Source organism: Syngnathus scovelli, chromosome 11 (assembly GCF_024217435.2).
Source record: "Syngnathus scovelli strain Florida chromosome 11, RoL_Ssco_1.2, whole genome shotgun sequence".
Taxonomy (NCBI): domain Eukaryota; kingdom Metazoa; phylum Chordata; class Actinopteri; order Syngnathiformes; family Syngnathidae; genus Syngnathus; species Syngnathus scovelli.
In genome coordinates, this window is record NC_090857.1 from 2,367,271 (window position 1) to 2,386,329 (window position 19,059).

General features: G+C 49.8%; 1 protein-coding gene across 1 annotated transcript; it reads left to right on the forward strand.

The window, feature by feature from the left end:
• Positions 1–128: 128 nt before the first annotated feature.
• On the forward strand, positions 129–18,938 carry flnbl (filamin B, like). The gene is made up of 48 exons (XM_049734389.2): positions 129–734; positions 4,675–4,781; positions 4,862–4,997; positions 5,092–5,189; positions 5,272–5,419; positions 5,822–5,940; positions 6,020–6,094; positions 6,164–6,326; positions 6,401–6,601; positions 6,839–6,976; positions 7,075–7,201; positions 7,312–7,448; positions 7,521–7,714; positions 7,898–8,011; positions 8,110–8,253; positions 8,836–8,959; positions 9,227–9,387; positions 9,592–9,682; positions 9,749–9,903; positions 9,988–10,105; positions 10,170–10,249; positions 10,343–10,528; positions 10,635–10,949; positions 11,025–11,127; positions 11,205–11,405; positions 11,488–11,661; positions 11,794–11,956; positions 12,024–12,184; positions 12,300–12,591; positions 12,683–12,836; positions 12,911–13,100; positions 13,183–13,430; positions 13,569–13,652; positions 13,747–13,846; positions 13,933–14,073; positions 14,191–14,319; positions 14,487–14,660; positions 14,762–15,124; positions 15,193–15,345; positions 15,421–15,543; positions 16,033–16,299; positions 16,442–16,579; positions 16,657–16,772; positions 16,885–17,017; positions 17,090–17,263; positions 17,374–17,592; positions 17,665–17,883; positions 17,995–18,938. Exons 1-48 carry the CDS (start codon positions 443–445, stop codon positions 18,180–18,182), a joined length of 7,830 nt encoding a protein of 2,609 aa, XP_049590346.2. The 5' UTR covers positions 129–442; the 3' UTR covers positions 18,183–18,938.
• Positions 18,939–19,059: the final 121 nt, after the last annotated feature.

Consider the following 19,059-nt stretch of genomic DNA (forward strand, 5'->3'; position numbering starts at 1 on the left):
CAGCGAATATAAACGATCTTTGTTCGAATGTTGACGTCATCCAAAGTGGTGTTGCCTTCATAGTCTCAGCTCAAAATTGGACGTAACGTAAACCAATCAATCAGCAAGTCAAAGGCGTTGAGCGAAACGTCTGCGAATTCGTCACATAGCCTAGTCGCGGCTTTCAAGTCACATGACGCCGTTTAACTCTCTGCCAACGAACGGTCCAAAGTAATCGTGCTGTCCACCTGAACGAGCCCAATAACTCGAACTGACAGCTGAAGTCGCGAACATTCCGACTTCTGGAAAGCGACGCGTGAACGCACCCAGCCAAGCCAGTCTCTCCGGCTTGGATCAACAAGGAAAGTTTAGACCCAGTCGAGCTGTTCTTTGTGGAGGCAGCACCGCGGAGCGGCCCGCCTAGCCAACCAGTGTGCCCATAGTGCTCACGGCCCGAAGCAAGATGCCCACCACAGAGAAGGACCTGGCGGAGGACGCGCCTTGGAAGAAGATCCAGCAGAACACCTTTACGCGCTGGATCAACGAGCACCTCAAGTGCGTCAATAAGAGGATCGTGGACCTGCAGCTGGACCTGGGCGACGGCCTGCGGCTCATCGCCCTGCTGGAGGTCCTCAGCCACCAGAAGATGCATCGCCGCTTCCACCCCAGGCCCAACTTCAGGCAGATGAAGTTGGAGAACGTCTCAGTGGCGCTCGAGTTCCTGGACAAGCAGAACATCAAGCTCGTCTCCATTGGTGAGTCTACCGGAGGCGTCCGGTTTTGTTTTCAACGTTGTCAGCTTTTGCTGGAACTTAATCACCATTGTCGCATGGAGTTCAAAGCGAACCCAATTTCTATTTGGTTCTAAATAAAACCATGAAATGAGTTATTTGACTATTCGATTTCACTTTGCTTTAAAGTGGAGCATTTATGAATGGAGTTTGGCACGTTTAGTGTGGGTGGGCGTGTAAATGAGATCTTAGCTCCAGCAAACGAATGTGTTGGGCCTTTTGAATGAGAATGAAGATTCGACACGTCTTTGAAGACTTAAAAAACAACCCCCCAAAAATTGTTGGAACTTCCTAATTTGTAGGATTTGGGGGGCTTTACGTAGACAGAACAAAACTGTTGTTTTACTTGATTAGTTCAGAAGAATCTCTCTTATTGTATCCTGAAGTGACTTTAAAAACGATTATCATGCTCAGATCTCAGTAAACCTCTACCATTAATTTGTGAGAATGATTACACATTTTTTGGTACCCTCATCATGACTGCTGGGTACATGAAAGGGGCGGGGCTAATCAAGACAATTGGACAATTGGACACGCCCCCCTATACAACAAAGCTTGTTTTGTCATCAAGAGATCTAAGTTATACTTTGTTTTATTATCAAAGTGGTGAGACTGGATGAGCATGGCTTTGTTTTACTTTTTTGTTTTTAATTAATTATATTTAGCTGTCTTTTCTTTTTTTTTTTTTTTCCTGTGTTTTGAATAATGTCAATGCATTTTCAAGAAGCAAAGGAAACTTTTATTGCTTTGACGTGTCTTACCTTCATGTCAGCTGCTACATTTAGCAGCTCAACACTTAAATAGGAAGGGGAAAAAAAGTTACTCATGGTTTGTTGCAGCTGAATTGACAATAGCGAGACTATGTCACTGTCTGACATCGTGAAATTACTGTGCGTGAAAAAGGGTGTTGTCATGCGCTCCTGGAGGCAGATGTGTTGAATCATGGTGGAATTATTTGCCTTGGGTGTGCACAAGTTTTACAATAATAGCAATCATTGACATCACAAAAGTTGTTCAATTAATAGCACTCTGACACCCAACAAAGGCAGAAAGGCAAATTTACCGGCTTCGGAGGTAGCTAGTTAATGACACTTCTGAAGATTACCAGAAATGTGGGACAGGCTAATCTAATTGGCCAAAGCCAACATATTTATTTTCTTCTTAAGGTTGTACGGTACATTTCTTTAAATCAGCACCGTCAGCACTTTTTTAGAATTTTATATTAGATCCTTATATAAAAGTTAGTAGGATTTCTTTGGTGTACTTTTGTAGGGATATTGGATTTAGCACTCACAAATTAGAATATTTACCTTTTTTTTCTCAAAAATATACTATAGTCTTGTTATTTAAGCACTTCAAGCAGGATTTCTTCCGCTGTGAACACACCTTGAACTTGTGCAGACGCACATGCACGCACACACACCCGCACACACACCCGCACACACACACCAAGATAGCATTCAAGGTCAGAGTAGCACATTGCTCCAGTTGTCATGGCAACATAACTAAACAAAGCACCCGATAGGCTGTTGGAATTCACTTCCTGTAGTGTAAAATGTGAAATGGGGTCATTGTCACTATAAAATTTATCTTTGCTAGCATGTCAGCTAGCGACACTGAATCATGACGGACTTTGTTCAGCCGACTACGACGATTTTAACGGCAGGAAATAATTTTGTTCACTTGCTGCTGGGCTTTTTTTTTAGATGAGTCTGCCACATTAACTCGCTACATGTTATTAATGCATTTATTTCCCTGGACTAGGCCTGCGTCTGTGTTATTTTTCAAGCAAAATGCTGATTAAGCAATTGTCACAAAAATTATAATTAAAAAATCCAATACAGTATGGCCAAAAATGCAATTAGCATGTTGCAAGTTTGATTTGGGACACACAAAAAATTGGAGGTGTTAACACTTCAGAAGAATGCCAATCATTTGAATATTAAAATAAGTAAAATTATTTTTCAAATGAAATTCAGTAGGCCTTAGTGTGTCTTTGCTGTTATGAAAATGACACATCGATATTAATTTTAGGTCAAATGCTTTGACTTCGGTGTGGCCTGCTTGTTGAAGGAATAAACTCAACACTTGTTGTTCCAACAATGTCTGGTAACGACAAATACACGGAGTCATGGTCTCGGTTCTTTTTTTTTTGTGTATCACTGATGTACCGTTTTGGTGCTTTGGCATTCTTGTCAATGTCGTCACGTCACCGATTGTGTAACACGTCGAGCGCTTTCAGGTGTGACTGAGCAAAGTTCATTTGGAATTGCGCACAACCGTCTAGCATTCTTAACCATGTGGTTTTATCTGATTGATGCTAATGCGCTAACGCTTGTGGCGTGTCAAATTTGCTGATGTCATCAAGTTTGTTTTTCTGGGTGTATGTTTACTGAGGCATTTATTTGTTCATACATCTGTGTATGTTAGCAGGGGGTTACAGGAGAATTGGGGGTTGGGTGGTTACAGAGATGATGTCACTTTTGTGGAATGACACACACACACTCTCACACACACACACACACACACACACATTGTAAGAGCTGCACATCCTGTTTAGCTACCTGATCTTTTCCTCACTTTCAGTCAAGTCACTCAACTTTCCATAGTGAACTGTTGCTACTTTAGCATCTCCATTTGTTCCCTTTTATCATCAACCCTTACTTTAACAACCTTATATTACAACCATTAAGCAATCTTCTTTGCTTACTTAAGCATCAATAATAAGTACCTGTACTTTGGCACGCTTAAGCTAGTGTCCTAACAAGTGAGTGCCATTACTCAAGAACTTTGCATTAGCAGTAGCACCCTAACTTAAGCACTGACCTAATAAGTGAGTGCCATTACGCAGAGAATTTTGCATTAGCAGTAGCATCTTTATTTTAGGATGCTTATTTTAGCGTAAATTAGCACGTTGTTCCGATGCAGCCACCAGGGAAATATAACTTGCATGCACGCAGATGCACACGCTGCCCTGTAATTTACGTGGACGCACACACACAGTGATGTCATCACGTGCACATATGGTGTGTCTGGAAGTTGTTCACTTCACACAATGACATGATTTGCAGAAAGGTTGCTAACACAGTGCCAGCACCCTTAATATAGCCTTGTATGACTCGACTTTTCTTCAGAAACACACTCAGCATCCTCAGCGCAGTGATTTATCAGTTTTGGGTCATGACCCAAAAGTGGGTCGTAGACCTCGAGTAAAAAATATTTGTATTCAAGAGTTTTCCAGAACAATACTGGGGCATACTAAGATCCCACATAGAACCAGCATTCCAGTTTTAGGTGTGTTGAAAAATCCACAGTGTTTTCCTTTTTTTTTTTTTTTTTTAACCCTACCCTGGAAATCACAATATTGTCACATGAGCGCAAGGCGTCAATCAACATCGCCCTGCCCACTGTAGCCGAGCTTGACACAGTAGCAAGTCTCGACAAAGGCAGCTGGAGGCCATCAAACAACATTGACCGCTGTATTTGACCTGTTGCTATGGCAACTGCAACACATTAGGACAGGGAGAGAATGTGTGTGTGTGGTGCAAAAGAAAGTGTGTGAGGGAGATTAGCTTGCGTGTGTGTGTGCATATAAAGGTGAAAAGTGGACACAAAATGGCTGCTTCTTATCAGTGTGACACACCTTGCTTCTCAACGACAGGAAGTTGATCAGCAAAGAAAAAAATAAATCCTTAAATTAGCACACTCAATGCTAGGGTTCGTACTTTAGCATTTTTTTTTTTTTTGCATCTTGAAGTTAGCATCATACTTTAGCATCCTTAAATTTGGAGTGCTCAATCATGCATGTTTTTGGGATGTGGGAAGAAACCGACCGGAGTGCCCGGAGAAAACCCACACGGGTCATCATTGAACTTGATTTCATACTTCTACCGCTGTTGTGCAGACTCTAAAGCCATCGTAGACGGTAATCTGAAGCTGATTCTGGGTCTGGTGTGGACCCTCATCTTGCACTACTCCATCTCCATGCCCATGTGGGAGGGCGAGGAGGAGGTTAATTAAACAAGCGCACCTTCAGTTTTGTTTGGTGCCGTTAGCATCTCGTCTCCAACGTTTGGGTTTTTACCTTGCAGTCTGACTCCAAGACGCCCAAGCAGCGTCTTCTGGGCTGGATCCAGAACAAAGTTCCTGACATGCCCATCACCAACTTCCACCAGGACTGGAGGACAGGGAAGGTGCTGGGGGCGCTGGTGGACGGCTGTGCACCAGGTACGCTATAACCCCATCGCCGACATCTTTAAAGAGGGAAATCTGTGAATCCACATTCAATGGATGCGTGTGTTTTTTTTTTTTTTTTTTGCAGGGCTGTGTCCGGATTGGGAGACTTGGGATCCAGTGAAGCCGGTTGAGAATGCCACAGAAGCCATGCAGCTGGCTGACGACTGGCTGGGCATCCCGCAGGTTCCTTTCCCCCCGTTGGCCGTGACTTGCTGAACACACACGCGCCCGCATTGTTCACCCACGCGAATATGTGTGTTTTCAGGTCATCACCCCAGAGGAGATCATTAACCCACAGGTGGACGAGATGTCGGTGATGACGTATTTGTCTCAGTTCCCCAAAGCCAAACTGAAGCCCGGAGCGCCACTCAAACCCAAACTCAACCCAAAGAAGGCCCGAGCTTACGGACCAGGTAGTCCACATTCATCGATAAACTCCCAACGCCACGTTTCGAGATCTTTTCTTGTCGTGTTAATTTGCACCGCGCGGGTCGTTGCCTGTTTTGGAGGAAATGAAACTTAGACTTCCCCCGAGGTCCGACTGCTAGCTACTGGAAGCACTGGTGTGCCTTTACAATCACGGGAAGTGAGCGAGCGCCGAGTCGAGAACAATGAGCTCCTGACAGGGGTCAGCATCGTGGTTTGCCCTCCATATCCTGAGAAGGAAATCAGATATGTCCCTAAAAAATCAGATCTTTAAAGAATTGTTATCTTGGAGATATGGTTAATGCCTGATGACCTGGAAACTCTTTGAAATTCTCAAAAAGAGGAAAAAATAGAAATGTTATGCCATGTCTGTCTTGTTCCCCGTGCAGGTATCGAACCGACGGGCAACCGGGTTCTCCGCCCTGCCTTGTTCACAGTGGACACGTTCAGCGCCGGTCAGGGTCAGGTGACAGTCTATGTAGACCAACCGGACGGCACCAGACAAGAGGTCAGCGCCGTCCTCACTTTCCTTCCTCCTGAAATGATTGGGTCCACCAATCAGCTGATGACATTTTTGTCCATCTCAGGTCAAGGTGGAGCCCAACGACGCCAAGAGGACGTACGCCGTCTCCTTCGTGCCTCAAGTGGTCGGAACCCATAAGGTTGTCTCTTCTGTTTGGGTGAAGAACTTATTTGCACAAGGTGCTAAAGGCGTCCTGACTTTGTGCTAGGTGACAGTTTTGTTTGCGGGGCAACCCATCCCCAAGAGCCCCTTTGAGGTGGGCGTGGACAAAGCGCTGGGCGACGCCTCCAAGGTGACACTGAAAGGCCCGGGAATCGAACCCGTGGGGAATGTTGCCAACAAGCCCACGTACTTTGACATCTACACCGCAGGTAATTCTTGTCAAACAAGCAGAATTTGCTGGAAAAAAGCAGCTTGGGAAGCAACTCCGGTCTTGTCTTTTCAGGCGCGGGCACAGGAGACGTGACGGTGAGCATCAAAGACCCGCAGGGCCGAGACAACAGCGTGGAGGTCATGATGGAGGACAAGGGCGACAACTTGTACCGCTGCAGCTACCGACCCACACAGGTCGGCCCGCACTCGCTGACCGTCACCTTCGGGGGCGCCGCTGTACCAAAAAGCCCTTTCGTCGTCGACGTGGGGCCAGGTGAGGACCGGCACTCAAATGTCTACTAGATGGTGAGGAGGGAGAATTTGATTATTTCAGCCCTGGAGTCAACTCCATCATGATTGTGGACCAGTCGGTCAAGTTCTGAATCATTCAGCATTCCCGACTCCCCAGTCACTATTTTATTAGGGCTTGAACCGATTAATCGATTAGAGCGCTGTATTCCGAAAGTAGTATTTTGCTAAGCATCTAATCGCCCTCCTTGTTTTCCTTCAGCCTGCCTACCGGGCTCGTGCAGAGCGACTGGCCGCGGCCTGCAGGCGTCGGGTATGCGAGTGAAACAGGTGGGAGACTTCAAGGTGGACACCAGGAACGCCGGCAGTGGAGAACTCAAGATTCTCCTCAAAGATCCCAGTGAGTGGACACCGCTCATACTGATTCTCAAATTTGGCCCCTCTTTTGGTCTCCCGGTTGGCCGCTTTTGCCTATGCCAAAATAATCTTATCTTTCAGACGGTGGCGAGGTGAGCGTGAAGCAGATCTCAAGTCAGGACAAAGTGCACGCCTTTGAGTATTGCCCACTCTCGACGGGCAAATACACCGTCTCCATTTCCTGGGCGGGGCAGCAAATACCCAAGAGGTGAGCGGTGCATTAATTAAGCCAAGCTGGCCCATGGATTTAGACGCTGATGGCTCTGAGATTTGACATTGTGCAGCATTGTGAAAGAAGCCGTTGTGTTGTTTCCTCAGTCCATTCGAGGTCACCGTGGGTCCGGAAGCGGGTCCGCAACAGATCCGGGCGTGGGGACCCGGTCTGGAAGGGGGTGTCGTGGCTAAACCTGCCATCTTTGTGGTGGAGTCCGTGGGCAGTGATGTGGGAGTCCTGGGTGAGTCCAGATAGACACACAGACGCTTAAAAGTCAAGAAGGGAAAAATGAGCCGGCCCGCTTGCCGCTCAGGCTTTGCCATCGAGGGTCCGTCCCAGGCTAAGATCGAGTGCGAGGACCAGAACGACGGCTCGTGCAACGTCCGCTACTGGCCCACCGAGCCGGGCGAGTACGCCGTCCATGTCACCTGCGACGACGACGACATCGAGCTCAGCCCCTTTATGGCCTACATCCTGCCCGATCGCCATAACAACCACCCCGACAAGGTCAGCGGGCCTGGAATTGCGCAATATGATTGCCATGGCCAGATGCAATTTCACTTGACTGCTCAGAAAATTATTTACTATAAATAATGTGTCTCTTTTTTATTCTATGTATTCCTTTTTTTTTTTTTCAATTATAAGCTCCGCCCACTAAGATGCAACTGACATATCGCCCATACCCGACAGGTTCAAGCGTTCGGGCCCGGGCTGGAGAAGACCGGCTGCCTGATCCACCAGCCTACGGAGTTCACCGTCAACGCCAAGGATGCTGGCAACGGTCCACTCAAGATCATGGCGCAGGTATCGAGATGGACGGATGGACAGTATAGAGACTGATGCACGGGTGGATGAAGGTTATTCAGCACAAACTGCTCGTCACCTTCTCGTTCGTTTGACAGGATGCCGAGGGTCTCCCCGTGGAGGTGAAGGTGCGCAGCAAAGCCGAGGGCCAGTACACATGCTCCTACACGCCTGCTTCGGCCCTCAAGCACACGCTGGCTGTGTCCTGGGGAGGAGTCAGCATCCCCGGGAGCCCATTCAGGGTAAGCAGCGGCCCCTCGCAACCAGCGGGGGAGGTCTCGATAAAAGGCACAATAGCTAAGAAAGCCGTCATTATCGTCACGCGCGTCGTGGAGGGCCGACGGTTTTTTAGCCTTGAGGTGCATCACTGTTGAACAGTTGAGTCGAAAGGGGTTGGAGACCCGAAGATAATCAGGAGATGACGTGAAGGTGTGCGTCTTTACACATTTCAAACCATTCCACAATTTTGTTAGGTTATGCCATCTCAGGGAATAAATGTACATTTGCTATGGAAAAAGAAATTGTCCAAATAAAATGGCTTGAACGGGAATCGTGGTATGTCCTTTTATTCAAAAATAATGACAACCACAAAATGGCAATAACATTGATGATTGGAAATGGAGTAATCGTGCATTAGCCCCTGGACGTAAGTGAAACATTCAACATTTCAATTCTTTGCAATCAGTCACAATGTTGGGGACGATCTGAAATCAAAGTTTGCCGTTCTGATTTGTTTCTAATGTCCTCAAATTGATCCTTGATTGGGGTAAATTTTGGGTCTATTTTGTGAAACGTCGCTAAAAAAAAGTGTTGCTTGTCTTTAGGTGAACGTGGGCAAAGGCAGCCACCCAAGTGAGGTCAAAGTCTTGGGCCCGGGAGTGGAGAGGATGGGACCCAAAGCCGGCGAGCCCACGCACTTCACCATTGACTGCTCCGGAGCGGGAGATGGTAACGGACACAAAAACAAAATTTGTGAATCTGCTCTTTCCTCATAAATGCTGCTTAGCCAGAAAAGCCAGGGTGAATAAAAAAAGGCGGGAAATCTTTTCCTGGCAGCGTCTCTCTCCCAGTCTGACCCGTTTCTGTTATCAGCAGTTTTTCATTCCTGTCATAGTCGCAATTCCATTGCCACCATCGACTCTCAGCGCATGTGACCTTCTCAACAGATAGATTTCGGACCTCCTAAATGTTTGTGGGCTTCCGTTGTTTCCTCAGGTGACGTCAGCGTGGGCATCAAGTGTGACAGCAACATGGTGGGTGACCGGGAAGCCGACGTGGACTTTGACATCATCCCCAACGCCAACGACACGTTCACTGTCAAGTACATCCCGCCCGCCGCGGGACAGCTCACCGTCAAAGTGCTCTTCACTGACAAGGTGGTTGCGCAAGTCTGCACATAGTCTTCTCAATCATCCAATCACATTCAAACAGAAGCCTGAATGTTTTCTTGTAATTCCCTCGAGCTCCTCACACACACAACCTGTCATTTGAACAGGGGTGTGTAAACTTTTGCTATCCACCATATGCCCTCCGTGACCTAGTTTTAAACTGGTTCCTGTTCCATCTGTGTTTCCATCCAGGAAGTTCCCCAGAGTCCTTTCCTGGTGAACGTAGACCCCTCCCATGATGCAACCAAGGTCAAAGCCACGGGGCCCGGACTGGCTCGCACAGGTAAATCAGACGCGCGTGATGAAGTCACTTCCTGTCGGGACATTGACGCACGAGTGTCGTGACTAGGTGTGGAAAGCGGAATACCGACCCACTTCACGGTCCTGACGAAAGGAGCGGGAAAGGCACCGCTGGATGTCACCTTCTCATGTCCTGTCGATGATTTTGACATCATCGACAACTACGACTACTCGCACACCGTCAAGTACACGCCGGTCGCCCCAGTAAGACGCACCCGTACGCCCAAGTGAGCCCAAATAAATCTGATCCATGAAATTAATCTGTATGTAATATGTACATGTGCTCAGGGCCCGATGAGCATCGCAGCGACGTTTGGCGGGGACCCCATTGCAAACAGTCCCTTCGCCGTGGGCGTGGCGCAACGCCTGAACCTCAACAACGTGGGCGTTGACAATCTGGACGGACGTAAGATATCCTACTAAAGGACAATGAGTCTTTTCAGCAGCATGAAAAAAAATGAATGTTTTAGGTGTGGAGGTGGGCCAAGCGCAGCACTTCCTGGTTAACACAAAGGGAGCCGGAGGTCAAGGACGCCTGGAGGTTGAGGTGGTGAGTGTCATCTATATCTCATTCCATCCTAATCTTATTTATTGATCTTAATGTCTTTTTTTTTTCCTGGCCTAATCCATCTTTGTTTCTTAGCTGAGCCCCAGCCAGCGGCACGTGCCGTGCAAAGTGGAGCCAATGCCCGGGAAAGCCGACGTGAATCAGGTGCGGTACACCCCCACAGAAGAGGGGGTGTACGCCGTCAACGTGTCCTATGACGGACACCCCATCCCGGGGAGCCCCTTCCCCGTGGAGGGCCTGCTGCCTCCGGATCCTAGCAAGGTACCAAATTGCCAACCAACAGCTCTTCCAACGCCATTAACATTCTAGACAAAATGTGCCCCCCCCCCGTTGGGTTTCCATGGTGACATCCTCCATTTCCATCTAGGTGAAGGCCCACGGTCCAGGTTTGAAAGGAGGCTTTGTTGGGAACCACGCTGAGTTCACCATAGACACCAAAGGGGCCGGCACCGGTGGTTTGGGTCTGACAGTGGAGGGACCCACCGAGGCCAAAATCGAGTGCTCAGACAACGGGGACGGGACCTGTTCCGTCTCCTACCTGCCCACGGAACCCGGAGAATATCTGGTCAACATCCAGTTCGAGGAGGTCCACATCCCGGGCTCACCCTTCCGAGCAGACATCCACTGGCCTTTTGATCCAAGCAAGGTGGTGGCCACTGGGGCGGGCCTGAGCAAGGCCAAGGTGAGAGAGAGCCTCGACTGGATGGATCTGAATTTTTGGACTTTCTTTTGTCAAGATAAACTTTTGTGCACGCAGGTGGGAGAGGCCAGTGTGGTCTACGTTGACTGCGCCCAAGCTGGACGTGGTCAACTCAGCCTGGAGGCTGTTCCAGACCCATCTTCTGCCTCCACACCTGCAGGTTTGACACAAAGACAATTCAATAACTAGCTCTACTGTTCATCAAAAATGAATACGTGTTCCTCGACTTTGTTCCAGGTGTGAAAGCAAAGACGGAAGTGGTGGACAACAAAGACGGGACATACGCGGTCACCTACGTTCCTCTGACGTCGGGAACGTACACTTTGCTGCTTAAGTACGGCGGCAAAGCCGTTCCCGGTTTCCCTGCCAAGGTGATGGTGGTCCCAGCCATCGACGTCTCCCAAGTCAAAGTGTCTGGGCGTGGAGTGGACGGAAAAGGTACGCAATTGCCTGCTTGCTGACACCCGTGTCCCACCTGGATGCTCAACGTAAAGCCCGCCCTCCCTCATTTGTCCCGCAGGCGTCTTCAGAGAAGCCACCACCACGCTTACGGTGGACGCTCGTCCTCTGAGCCGGAAAGGCGGGAACCGTGTGAAAGCCGAGGTCAGGAACCCATCTGGGGCTCTGACAGACTGCGTGGTCAAAGACAATAAGGACGGGACGTACAGCATTGAGTACACACCGTATGAAAACGGTAATGCAATTCCTACCAAGCATCTAAAAATGGTCATGGGCTCCACAATTAGATGTCCTCTGTAGCCCATTGTCGAGCCTGAAACCTTGGTCCCTAAATCCTTTTCACATGGTGTGTCCAATTGTCTTTCAGGCGAGCACAGTGTCCAGGTTTTCTACGAAGACACGCCCGTTCTACGGAGCCCGGCCAGGGTTCGCGTGTCTGACGGCTGCGACCCCAGCAGAGTGATGGCCACGGGACCAGGCCTCAAGAAGGGCCTGACTGATAAAACCAACTCCTTCAACATCATTACCAGGTGGAGGCGCTTACACGCCCATGGTGCGCTGCCTGCCCGTCTTGGTCTAACAAAAGCGCTACTGTAGGGGGGCAGGCACTGGCGGTCTGGGCATCACCGTTGAGGGTCCGTCTGAGTCCAAGATGGCGTGCAAAGACAACAAAGATGGTAGCTGCAGTGTGGACTACGTCCCCTTCACGCCAGGCCTCTATGACGTCAACATCCTCTATGGAGGAGAGCACATTCCCGGTGAGTTAGTTAGAATTACTACCGAGTCCATTCAGGCAGGAAACTTCTCATGTTTTGGTCAACTTGACAAAAGAGGAACATCTGAAGTAAATCAACTCTCTTGATTGGCTTTTAGGAAGCCCTTTCAAAGTTCCAGTGGAGGACCTTGTAGAACCCAGTAAAGTGAAGGTTTACGGGCCGGGAGTGGCCCCGGGGGTTCGGGCCAACATCCCGCAGATGTTCACGGTGGACTGCAGTGAGGCAGGCCTAGCACCGCTCGTGGTCGCTGTGCGCACTCCTAAAGGCTTGTCAGAACCTGTGGAGGTGTTGGACAATGGGGATGGCACCCACACGGTGTCCTACACGCCCTCGGTGGAGGGCGCCTACTCTGTGGCTGTACAGTACGCCGAAGAGGACATTCCCAGAAGGTACTGCATGTGGAACTGCTTTGGATTTTCAATCCGCTTGCTTCACGTCACTTCATTAATCTTGCAACTTTGTGTTTTCTTCCCCTTTTAGTCCGTTCCCTGTTCAAGTCCTTCCCACCCACGACGCCCGTAAAGTCCGAGCCAGCGGCCCCGGGCTGACCAACAAAGTCCTCGCCAGCTTCCCCGTGGAGTTCAACATCAACGCCAAGAAAGCCGGACAGGGACAACTGAGTGTGCTCATCACTGTCAGTACTTCCACACACCGTTGAGTTGTATTGATTTTGAAAATCCACCGCAATCAACCACTGTCTGTCTTCAGGACCAGGACGGCAAACCCAAGCTGCCCACTATCCACGACAACGGAGACGACACGTACAACGTATCGTACGTGCCCGACCGAGCGGGTCGCTACGCCATCGTCATCAAGTACGGTGGTGACGACATCCTGGACTCGCCTTACAAAGTCCAAGCCACGGTGACGGGAGACGCTAGCAAGTGCACCACGACTGGTGCGTCACTAGCAAATAGGGCGCGTAGCATTTTAGATTGACCTTTCTTTAAAGGTCATAGCTAATGTGCTATGTACATCAGGGCCTAAAGTGGACCCGAGAGGGGACCTGGATCACGAGCTGTTCCTCCTGGTCGACACCAAGGGTGCGGGCAAAGGCAAAGTGAACTGCGTGGTGGTGCAGCCCAACGGCAGTGAGGTGGACGCCGCGGTGAAGGACAACCAGGATGGAACTTTCGACGCTTTCTGCACGCTGCAGGAGCCGGGCGACTACATTATGTTCGTGCGTTTCGGTGGGGAGCACATCCCCGGCAGTCCCTTCAAAGTCAAGGTAGGGAAAGCAGCTCCGAGCCTAGCATTTTTGTCCCCTGCACATATTTCTTTGTATAATAAGAATTAGTACCGCTGCCGTTTGATGCAGCAAAACAGTTGTCTGCCAGCTTTTCAAATCTTCCTGTGGTGTCCTCAGGCAACCAATGAGGTCCCTGCCATGCAAGAACTCACGTCAATCCAGCAGAAAGCTGCTCCACCAGGAATTGGCTTTCAGCCCTGGGTACGCGTGCGTGCACACACACCTTCCAACTTGCTCAACCGTTCTCCTTCCATGAGATTGTCGTAAGTGATATTGACCGGTTCCTCCCCCTCAGGTGACGTCAGATGAGCTCGGCAACGGTATCGGCGGCGGCAGCGCGTTCAGACCCTTTCACATGGTCATTCCTTTCGCCTTCAAGAGGGGGCAAGTCACCGGTGAGAGACACATGCATGCAGCATTGAAAACGTTTCTTTTAAAAAAAGAATGTCCCCCAAAAATTATATTTTGTCGTGTCTTTCAGGCCAGGTTCTGATGCCGTCGGGAAAGTCCGCTCAGCCGCTGATCACGGACAACCTGGATGGGACGGTCACTGTGCAGTACTCTCCCACCGAGGCCGGCCTGCACGAGATGCACATCAAGTACAACGGAGTGCACATTCCAGGTATTGAACTTTGAACTCTTTTGGGAAAGCTGTCCCTAATCATTAGTCTTTTCAAACATATGAGAAAATTGAGAGAATTACACCTTATGTAAAGATGTGTGTGTGTTGCTGTTGCAGAGTCCCCTCTTCAGTTTTACGTGAACCGCTCCAGTAGTCCCAGTGTGACGGCCTACGGTGCAGGCCTCAGCTACGGCGTGGCCAATAAAACTTCGGTGTTCACCGTCAACACAGAGGATGCTGCTGAAGGTATGACACCACAAATCATGACTAGATTATCAAAATACATGGTCTGGTGTCCCTCAAGGCTGAATACTAAAACCACTGTTTCTTTCAGTGGTGTTTTTCTTTGCTGTTAAAGTTTATGAATTTGTGGGAAGTTGTTGGGAAACTGTTGTTGCTATGCATGTGTCCAGGTGGCCTGGACCTGGCCATCGAGGGTCCGTCCAAGGCGGAAATCACCTGCCTGGACAACAAGGATGGCACGTGCACCGTCAGCTACCTTCCCACGCTGCCGGGAGACTACTGCATCCTGGTCAAGTACAACAACAAGCACATTTCGGGCAGCCCGTTCACCGCCAGGATCACGGGTTTGTACCCGCCGACAAGGCGACTATTTGTGGAGATTAAAAAAAAAAAAAATGCTGGGAGGACTGTTTCCAAATAAAATCCTGCTTTGCGTACGCCGCAGAGGACAAACAACGGCGCTCGCAGGTGAAATTGGGCTCATCGGCCGACTTCTTCCTGAACATCAACGAGACGGACTTGAGTCTCCTCAGCGCCAGCATCACGGCGCCGTCGGGCCGTGAGGAGCCCTGCCTGCTCAAGAGGATGGCCAACAACCACGTGGGCATCTCCTTCGTCCCCCACGAGGTGGGCGAGCACTCGGTCAGCATCACCAAGAACGGATGCCACGTGGCCAACAGCCCCATCTCCATCATGATCGTGCAATCTGAGATCGGAGACGCCGGGCGCGTTCGGGCCTACGGCGATGGCCTGACGCAAGGGACCACGTTCACCGACACCAGCTTCATGGTGGACACGCGAGACGCCGGTAAGCTGGCCGCCGCCAAGGTGGAGAACCTCTTTGACATCATGCTGACATCTTCATGTTACGTTAAGGTTACGGTGGGCTGGCGCTAGCCATCGAGGGGCCGAGCAAGGTGGACATCCAGACGGAGGACATGGAAGACGGGACGTGCCGCGTCTCCTATTGTCCCACCGAGCCCGGAAACTACATTGTCTCCATTCGCTTCTCTGACAAGCCCATCCCAGGTACCAAGAAAACACCCAGATGAGCTCCACTGGATTTTGTGAGGCCAAACACGTTTGGCGTCTTGTGTCGGACAGGGAGTCCGTTCACAGTGCCGGTGACGGGCGAAGGTCGCATCCGGGAGAGCATCACCCGCAAACAGAGGGCGGCATCTGTTGCGGGCGTGGGCAGCGTCTGTGACCTCAGCCTCAAGATACCAGGTACCTGTCGCTTGAGATGTTTTCTTCAATTCATGTCTTGCTTTCCTTCCCTTCCTTCCTTCCTTTCCACCCTTCCTTCCCCGCTTCCCAAATTTTTCTCCACAATTTGCTTCCTGGTCTTTCTATCATCATCTTCATGTTCATCTTCCTCCAGTGCGCTGCTTCTTCTTGACCTTGTGTCGCTCCTTCCTTCCTCGCATCTCTTTTTCTTCTCACTTCTGTGGCGTCCACCGGTGTTCCAGTGGGAAGATGTCCGAAGTTTGCTGCCAATGTTTTTTTCAACAGTCTGCTCTATTTCACTTTCTCCTCCCTCATAAATGCTCAAAACTGTAAAGCTAGAACACTTAAAACAAGATTGGATCTTCTGCAAAATACAAAATGTGAACAACATTGCTAAAATTGATGTATGCTCAAATTTGGGACATTTATTTCCTTGCCCTCGTGTTTTAAATGACATTCAATTTACTCATACTTGTGTTTTGTCGGCAGCCCTGGACATGCGCGAAGTCCGATCCGAGGTCACGTGCCCGTCGGGCGCCGTTCAGCCTGCTCAGCTGGTTGCCGCGGGCAACGACACATACTGCGTGCAGTTCGTGCCCACCGAGATGGGCGTGCACAGAGTGAGCGTCCGGTACCGGGGCACCCACGTGCCCGGCAGCCCCTTCCAGTTTACTGTGGGGCCGCTGGGCGAGGGCGGCGCCGCCAAGGTCAAAGCGGGAGGCCCTGGACTGGAGGGAGCACTGGTGGGAGAGCCAGGTAGGCAGCCATCCCTGAAAGGGGGGTTAATGTTTTTGACAGAAATTCCAGGGGTCCACTTCTAGATTCCCAGAGCAAAGTTGGCCCTCTTGGTTTCTTTGTCTTCAAAGAGGCCCCACTCACTCCATTATTGTGTCTGCAGCCGAGTTCAGTGTCTGGACCAGAGAGGCCGGCGCCGGGGGCCTGTCTGTGGCCGTGGAGGGTCCCAGCAGGGCCGAGATCTCCTTTGACGACCGCAAAGACGGATCCTGCGGCGTCTCCTACGTGGCACAGGAGCCCGGTAGATAAACAACACACACAACAAAAAAAGAAAAAACATTGATAGCCTTTGTGTGAGACGCCAATGTGGTTCTCCAGGCGACTACGAAATTGCTGTCAAGTTCAATGATCAGCACATCCCTGACAGTCCCTACCTGGTCCGTGTGGCGGCCTCCACCTACGACACCCAACGCATGATGGTCACTGGACTTCAGGTGGGCCGCCCACATGAATAGAAAAAAATTGACAGTCCTCCAAAATAATGTAACAGTAAAGTAGGATTAAAAGAACAAAAACTTGAATGTAATCCCAAACACGCATTTGCAGAAGTCTGGTCTGAAGTTGAATCAGCTGTCGGCCTTCACCGTGTCAATGGAAGGAGCCAAAGTAAAACCGGAGGCCAAGGTCACCAGCCCCTCAGGAGCTCAAGAGGAGTGTGCCGTCAAACATCTGGAAGGAGGTGCGTCGACCTCCGTATGTGTGTGCGTGCGTGCACAGCAATGACCCGCCTTGCCCTCCCCTCCCATCCCAGACAAGTACTCGATCCACTTCATCCCCCGGGAGCGAGGTCTCCACACAGTGGACGTCAAGTACGGGCCCCAGGGCGGCGTGACTTCCTTCAGCGTCATGGTGGGCTCGTCCGAACCGGCCGGAGGAGCTGCGCTGGTCTCGGCGTACGGTGCCGGACTGGAGAAAGGCATCACAGGTTTTGAAATCTTCCTTTTGCCATTTTCCAGGATTCCAAAAGAAAATAGTCATACAAAACGTGGTGACTGTTTTAGCGACATTTTGAGTGTTCGTGCGTCCCGCCGGCAGGTGTCCAATCGGAGTTTATCATCGACAACACGATGGCAGGGCAGGGCGCGGTGGCCGTCACGGTGGAGGGCCCGTCCAAGGTTCAGATGGAGTGCCTGGAGGTGGCTGAGGGCTACAAGGTGCTCTACACGCCAATGGCTCCCGGCAGCTACGTCATCGCCGTCAAGTACGACGGACCGCACCACATCGCCAGCAGCCCCTTCGTCGCCAAAGTCACAGGTTCGCTCCTCTTCTAGTTTATCCCTTTAGCTCTTGTCGCCATCTTTGGTCTTAGTCAGCATCCTCTTTCAGGTCCTCCATTGGTGAACGTGACCAACACCAGCGTGTCGTCGACACTGACCCTTGAACCCTCTGTGGAAGCGTCTGTGCTTAGCAGTGGCGGGTCTTTGCAGAGCGCCACAGGCGGGTTGGCCGCCTCGGACGCCAGCAAAGTGCTGAGTCGAGGCCCGGGCCTGAGCAAGGCCTACGTGGGCAAGAAGAGCAGCTTCTCGGTGGACTGCAGCAAGGCCGGTGAGTCTCGCTACTCGATCTGAAACGGGCCTGGTCTTCTTTGGATACACGCTGACTGTGTATCACAAGTGACCCCTTTTCAGCCTATAATATATAATATGCCCCCACCAGGTAAGAACATGTTGGTGGTGGGCGTGCACGGCCCCAAAGTTCCCTGCGAGGAGGTCCTGATCAAGCACATGGGTGACCTTCACTACAATGTCAGCTACGTGCTGCGCGAGCGCGGTGACTACGTGCTGGTGGTCAAGTGGGGCGAGGACCACATCCCCGGCTCGCCCTTCCACGTCGTCGTGCCCTGATGTCGCCGATTCGCTGTGTCCAAAGTGTGGTGCGGGGGCCCTTTTGCGGCCCTTTTATTTTTTTCCCCCCTTTCTGCCGGCCCAAGCTATATTTAAAATGTAGGATTAAATGATAGTCGTCACATGCTAATTATGCTAATGTATTTTAGCATTGATTTGTTATTGCTGTTAATATATTTAACATTTGGATCTACAGCTCTGAAGAAGTGGAATAAGGCCAAAAAGCATTTTTGGGGGGCATTTTGACCAAGACAATATTTGTACAGTAGTACTTTTTGAACCAACAAGGAGAATTTTAGCAGGCAGCTAATAATTCTTTGCAAATGACTTGCTCAAACCATTTTTTAAGTTTATTCTAAAACTCAACATATGTAGACAAGCAATATATTCATTTTCTTAATCTGCAACACATTGTCATTTTGAAACTGTGCTAAAAATGTTGCTAAAAATGTCCTAAACAACTGGAAAGGCTTTTTTCACAGTGTTGTGCAAAGAGCTCCAAATATTGCCAAAACTGGAAACGGGTTGTGTCACACTCCAGTCCAGCAGGGAGAAGCGTAAAACGGCACGTGAGCTTTTGTTGGGGCTCGCTTAGGGGACTACTAATGTTTTACTTCTCCCACAATCCTTTGCTCCGGCTGTGAACGCTGTTTACTTTAAATGTCGTGGAGTGAGTTCAGCTCGTCTCGTCCCATTTGAATGTTGCCTTCTCATGTGTCACTATGTACATTTGATCATTAAAATGAACTGATATTACTGAGCGGTTTTATTTTCATTCGTTTTTTAACCGAGAAAATGTATCGACATTTATTTATTACAAAACGATTTCTCTGGAAAACATACTCAACGTTTTTTTTCAAGTGATTGCAATACACTA